We start from the raw sequence: 6445 nt of genomic DNA on the forward strand, positions 1-6445 counted from the left end.
AATTTTAAAAAAAAAAATGATATACACCCTATCAAAAGGGGGACACAACCTTAGTTTTTTTACCAAAAATTTCCCAAAACCCAAAAGCAATATTAGAATTAGTTACTAAAAATTCAACTTTTACCAAAATCATCGGATTAAGACATTAGACCTAAACATAGCATTCTACGAATTTAGTAACCTTTTCACACCCTATTCCCCATGGATTCGACTCCAACCTTGTTGGGTTACTATATTTTGACAACGTCGCGTTATCTGCTTAATAGGTGTAATTTGAGCGTATCAACGGTGAAAAGTGATTAGTTGAGCAATTTCTTCGTCAAAAAATATACGATGTATATAGAAAATTATACTAAGTATAAACATCAAAATTTGCATTTTATACATATATATTAAATATTGTACACCGTAGCGAAATTCTTGGTTTCGCCACGGTCAACTGACACATGCTACTTTTACCTTTTGGAAATTGATGCCTTTTTAACATAATTCTTAGGTTCAAAGATAAACTGACCATAATATACAGTTCCAAAACCTCCATCTCCAAGTTCATTAGAGGGATCAAAATTATTGGTGGCTTCCTTAAGTTCAGCATAGGAGAAAACTGGAACCTGAAAACCAAAATATCTGCCCTCTAACTCAAGATCCCTACGAAATTGTGAAGTACCGTTCTTCCCTCTCTTGCGACGCCAGATAGAAAAGATGACAATGGAAGATAACAGGATCAAACCAACTCCACTTAAAACTATACAACAAAAGATACATTGATCAAAGTTTGATCTTTGAAACTGTACTACCTGGGGAGGAGCCGGGGTTCGCCGAATAAATTACATTGATATCAACAACATACTCAAATGTAATTCGCAATTGGGATGCAGTGTAGGGGTAGAGTGTATGCGGCCCCCTACCTTGAGAGGTATGATGAGAGAAGCTATTTCGATAGATCCTCGGCTCGGAATAAAAACAATAAAAAAAGCGTGTCTAATATGAAAACGAATAATAATCACAACAAAACAAGCTATATGATACATTGTATATACGAGTCGAAATTATTTTTTATGTATATTTAGTAGATGTTGAATTCTTGGCTTCTTGTTTATTTTTATATTTAGATTATCCTTATTGAAAATCCCGAAAACAAATTACTTTTATAAAGTAAAAAATGTTACTACTAGCAACAAATATTAGTAATAACAGACAATTACCTGAGGCCAGAATAATCATTCTCAACTTACTTTGTCCTTTTTGTCCTGCGGTAAAAGAAAAAATAAAGCTTTTAGATTGACCTCAATAGAACAAGCAGAGCAAGGGTGTCTTTTCACCAAAATTTAAGTTGCTTATACCTTGGAACAGCGAAATCTGTGTTCGTCTTCAATCAGACATTTTCCCTCCTTTGTCAACACAGTCATGACAATCTTTGGACAACTCCCAGTCTAGTAGAATATTTGAAGTCAACAGTTCAAACAAGTCATTGGAATATGATTTAGATGGTGTAGGCAATGGAATTGGCAATTGTACAAGTGAACAGTGCTTTGGAAGTTTGCCACTTATCTTAGCACTAGTATTTCCCAATGTTTTTCTGGGATGGCGATAGTAAACATTAAACTCTTCACGCTTGTTGTATCTATCAAAACTTTGGAAAAAGGAGTCTGTTGCTTTCTGGTTAGTGCCATGACTATGTTTGCATCTGTACAAGGTTAAGTTAGGAACAATCTGGAAAGTAATCAAAGGGGAGATTGGAAATGAGATTTTTTTGTAAAAAGACTTACAATTTTTGTTTTCTAATTGCTTGTGAAGCTTAGGATCTGAAACCAGGAAAAAATCACCCTTCTTGACTAAAGCATCATATTTGTGTCCACCAAGGTCAATCTTTGGATATGGTTTAGCCTGACAATTAAACTTGCACAATCCGCGCTCAGGGTTGCTGGAATTTGTGAAAGGAAACTTCATAACTCCAAGGGTTCCACACTCGAATTCATCGGTGCAGTTGGATTCGGAGTTACCTTGTACTTGAAGTACGTTAAAGATCATTAACCAACACAAAAAAACAAGAAAGTAGAAGTTATCAGAAAAATTGGAAAAGTGAGTTCTTCTGCAGTATTAACCTTGTTATCTGGTATAATTTTCTATCTTATTGACTTGGAATTTTATTACAAAGACTTTGAGAAAAGGAAAAAAGATTCAAGTGAGGGCCAAGATGGAAGACTTTTCCACTCTCCCTTCCTCATTGACTAAGTACTATATGTAAAGAGTTGACTCATTGACTCTTAAGGTAAGATATTTCTGCTCCTTTTTGTCTGTTTTAAGCAAAATCTCATGCATAGTCTTCATAAGCATGTACCTTATTTCCTAAGCAAAAGGCAAATATTTTGGTTCACATCTTATTTCCAGGAGAGAAAGGGAAGTGGTAAGAACAAGAAGTATTTTGGTTATGGGTCATTTTCTTTTGGAAATAGGTGAACAAAGCCACCTTAAAAAGTAGTCGGATATATCACCTTCCGGTTTGAGTGACCTTTTGAGTGAAATAGCAAAAGAAAAGTGAATTTTCTGGTATAGAAGAAAGAAAAATGAGCTTTTGAGTGAAATTGCAAAAGTGAGAACTAATTTTCTGAAAAAAAGAAAGAAAAATGCCCTAGTAAAGTGACTGATATTCATTTAAGATAAAGGATATCATGAAAAATATGATGCTTTTTAGTGCAGAAAGCATGTCCATATTCAATAATTACACACTATAAATCAGAAAATGTGTTCAGAAAACGGTGAACAAAGAACAAAAGTAAAAACTAATGAAGATAAACAAGAAAGGTCTCAGCAACTTATTCCTTTACATATGAATGAATCATCATATTATACTATTATACTAAAAGTGGGAAGCCCCATAGTTAAAAGTTAGATTACGAAAATATCCTTCAAAAACTGAGTGACTATTTTATCCTTAATAGTTAAAAGAATTACTTTTTAGATTTAATTTACATTGCAGTTATTTTCCCCCATCTCCCACATCCTAATAATTGGCTATTATTTTGCCTTTTAATTTACATTCACTTTTCTCCTTACATCTTCCATGTAGTAATAGTCAGCTATGAATTTGTTAATTATTAGACATAATGGTTTTCAGTTACAGATCATATCCTTACAACCTTTTACATGCATTAGTTTACCCTATAAAAGTGCACACCAATTATCAAAGCACGATATCATATTTCATTTCCCAAAAGACTAATATGTTTTCCCATTTCTGGGCACTACATTCTGCAACAAAAGGTCATTCACTTTGTACTCTTTTAGTGGAATAAAAATTAATTACTTGTCAAAGAATTGTTCACTAGGTTTTTTCTTACTTATATTCTTTGGAATTTTAGTTTGCAGCTTGCTGTCTCCTGGCATAAATTGCCCGACGGTTATAAGAAAAGGTTATGGAATTTATTGCTACTCTTAGAATACTGAGGTACGTAATTTCTGTGTTCCGTAATTAACTTCGGTAATTTCTGTGTTCTTACAAGTTACAGGTCAGCCCTTCACAGCTTGAGACTCATGTAGGCTGTGCTTCACACCGGAAGTCGTGAGTGTCTGTTTCCTATATGTGGTTTATTTTAGGTAATTTGTGTAAGGGATCAGGGATATATCCAAGTCATTTTACCGGTTTTAGTTTTTTTCCTGATCGATATTCTAATGTCAAATTCACAGATATAGGACTCATAAGTTTGATTAATTAAGCCAAAGGATATTTGTGCGTGCTATTAAGATTATAACATCAATTGAATTTTAGATCACTAATTATTAAGTATCTCTTAACAAATAACTACTACTTTTTTTGCAGGTGTACGCCTTAAAATTGACAGTGATACCGTAGTCATCCTAATGAAGATATATATATTAATCGAATTTCTGAACAATTTCTAAAAAATACTACTTTCACCTGACAACAACTTCTTGATATGTATGTGGCTGTAAAGAGGCAGAGATTACAGTTTCTTAACGACAAGGCAAAAACTTTAAGACGTGAAGCATTTGTAACCATAGCCACCATTGCACATGTTCATAATTAAACAATGTATCGTTGAAATGTCAAAAAATGCATAAGAAAATAGTACACCAATTCATAGATTGCGTACAACTACAAATTATAATACCGACCGAAGTAATAGAAAACAATTGTGCTAGAAAAAATATTTCTTTCTCCCTTGAAAATAAAAAATATCCTTTCAACTTCATTAGATAGCAATTTTTGGTTAGACTATGCACTGCAATCGGGAGCGGACCCACAGTATAGGGTGGGGTTCCCGGGAACCCATAACTTTCCCCCGAACCTTATATTTATAATGTGAAATCCTTTAAATATATAAGAATATTTGATCTGGAACCCAGTATCAAAAAACATCATTGGTTCAATGGTGAAAAGGGTCCCAGGTAGTCTTATTTCACATCTTGGACCAGGGGTTCATACCCTCTGGTCACCTTTTATTAACTTCACTTCACTCTATTTTTTGTTTTCAACAAAACACCAGGCACATACTGGAGGCCTTATTTTTTGTCTCTTTTTCTTTCTAAAATCCAAACAAGTCAAACTAAAAATGAAACCATAAAAATTTAAACTTGCTGAAGGTATTTTTTTTCCGTAAATCTCAATATTTCAGATAAATTTTAAAACCAAATATAAATAAAAAGAGAAAAGCTTAGGGTTCTCAAAAATGTTGTCGGTTCCGCTAGCCACTGTAAGGTCGTTTATTCTTCTTCTTCTTCTTTTTTTTTTTCTTTTTTCCCAGTTCATTCTTCTTCCTCGTTCTTGTTTTTTGTTTTCCTCTTATGTTGGACTACAATTTCTCTTAATTTTAACTATTGTCATGATATATATGTTGTATTTGAGTGGTTTGATACTTTTTAAATAAATATTGAATATCAATACTATTTCTTTATCCGGTTATAATGTAGTATTAATTTGAGATAGTTGGGAATAGGAGTGTGCAAATTTTAGTTTAATCAATGAATTGAACCGTGAAAAATGTTATTGATTTATCGGTATTGATTTATTAGTTAAACCGAACAGTTAGCTCCTAGAAGACATTTTCTTATCAGTTAAACTGATAACTAAAATGTTAAGTGCCGCTAACCGATTAACCGACAGCCGATAGCAAATATCATATTGGTTCGGTTATCGGTTTAGCGTGTTTATACACAGATAAATCGAACCGATAACATACAAAATCGAGTCGAACCGACCAGTAAGCAATCCTAGTTGGGATACAGGCCTTCAACACCGTGTCTACGATCCCTCGGCTCGACCGCAATGACCATAAATATTGATCATATAGGCTCATTATATTCATTAATTTGGGCTTGCATTTTTCTCTTTCAAAGTCTTGTGATCCACTTATTCTCATATTATGTGTATATCGCTTTTTAAAAAAAAATTAATAGTGTTGATTAGCATGGAATATTATTATTCTAATATTATGTATGTTCTCCATCAAAAGTTTTATTTTTCATAGTAAAAAGTAAATTGACATTTCAATTATTAATAATGTTCCATTAAAATGAAATAAGATAAACAGACCAATACTTGCCCGCATGCGTTCTACTTACTACAGCGTATTTAATGTACTAATGCTTTCAAATTCTAATAATAATACTCAACCTTTAAAATGCCTAATTAATATTTTGGAGTTCTTTCCAATAATAAACATATAATCAATGTAGCAGAAATATACAATACCATGGGAGAAAGGGCAAAGGCTCCTCATAATTAAGCACTTCAATAGCAGGATATAAGGTTTTAACACTATTTTTAAGCAAAATCTATTCCTTTTTTAAACTAGCAATGCACAAGAAGATTTCTCTCGCCAAGAAAGAGCATGCCGAGTTCACCATTGTCCAAATAAATATTTGAGAGAGAAGGTCAAATGCTTGGAAATTTCTTAGACCAAACATTACTTTCGCCGTGTAAAATGAAGAAGACTACAATTTCTTAAAGACAGAGAAAAAACTTCTACACAAAATATTTGTAATCATAGCGGACATTGCTCATATTTCATTTGTAAATTATATGACGTCGTTGGAAAAATTAAAAAAAGCAAGAACGTTGTTAAGTTGAATATAAGGTATGAAAATAATTTAAGCATCCAAATATCTAATAATCATCTTACGTTCAATAACTAATGAGTCGGTCGCTTGTATTTTCTCCTTTCATATGTAGTGTAACTCATCACAAACATATTCTAATTTTATTGTATAGTTCTATAATGTTTATGTATTAATGGGATACGCGTCTGACGCGTGTGTCCAGAAATAGTATAATAGTAAAAGCGAAGAAAAAAAATATGTCTTCTCAAAGCGGTAAGTACAAAAGAAACTAACATAGTAGTATTGATGCGAAATTTTAGCTATAAAAACGGATAAATAGTTTCCCCAAAAAATTTTAAATAAACCCAAATTTAATTGAATTTTT

At 32.6% G+C, this 6445-nt stretch overlaps 2 protein-coding genes across 2 annotated transcripts in view; one reads left to right on the top strand and one right to left on the bottom strand.

Moving 5' to 3' along the window:
• LOC132067629 (LEAF RUST 10 DISEASE-RESISTANCE LOCUS RECEPTOR-LIKE PROTEIN KINASE-like 1.1) overlaps positions 1-6445 on the top strand; it is a 36954-nt gene that overhangs the window by 23758 nt on the left and 6751 nt on the right. The gene's annotated exons all lie outside the window — the stretch shown is intronic.
• Positions 1331-2040, bottom strand: LOC132066734 (uncharacterized). Its single transcript, XM_059459962.1, has one exon. The coding sequence runs from the start codon at positions 2029-2031 to the stop codon at positions 1372-1374; it is 660 nt and encodes a 219-aa protein (XP_059315945.1). The 5' UTR covers positions 2032-2040; the 3' UTR covers positions 1331-1371.

This window comes from Lycium ferocissimum, chromosome 8 (assembly GCF_029784015.1).
Source record: "Lycium ferocissimum isolate CSIRO_LF1 chromosome 8, AGI_CSIRO_Lferr_CH_V1, whole genome shotgun sequence".
Taxonomy (NCBI): domain Eukaryota; kingdom Viridiplantae; phylum Streptophyta; class Magnoliopsida; order Solanales; family Solanaceae; genus Lycium; species Lycium ferocissimum.

Coding starts and splice junctions, on each gene's coding strand:
- LOC132066734 (XM_059459962.1), bottom strand. CDS start 2,031: ATGATCTTTAACGTACTTCAAGTACAAGGTAACTCCGAATCCAACTGC.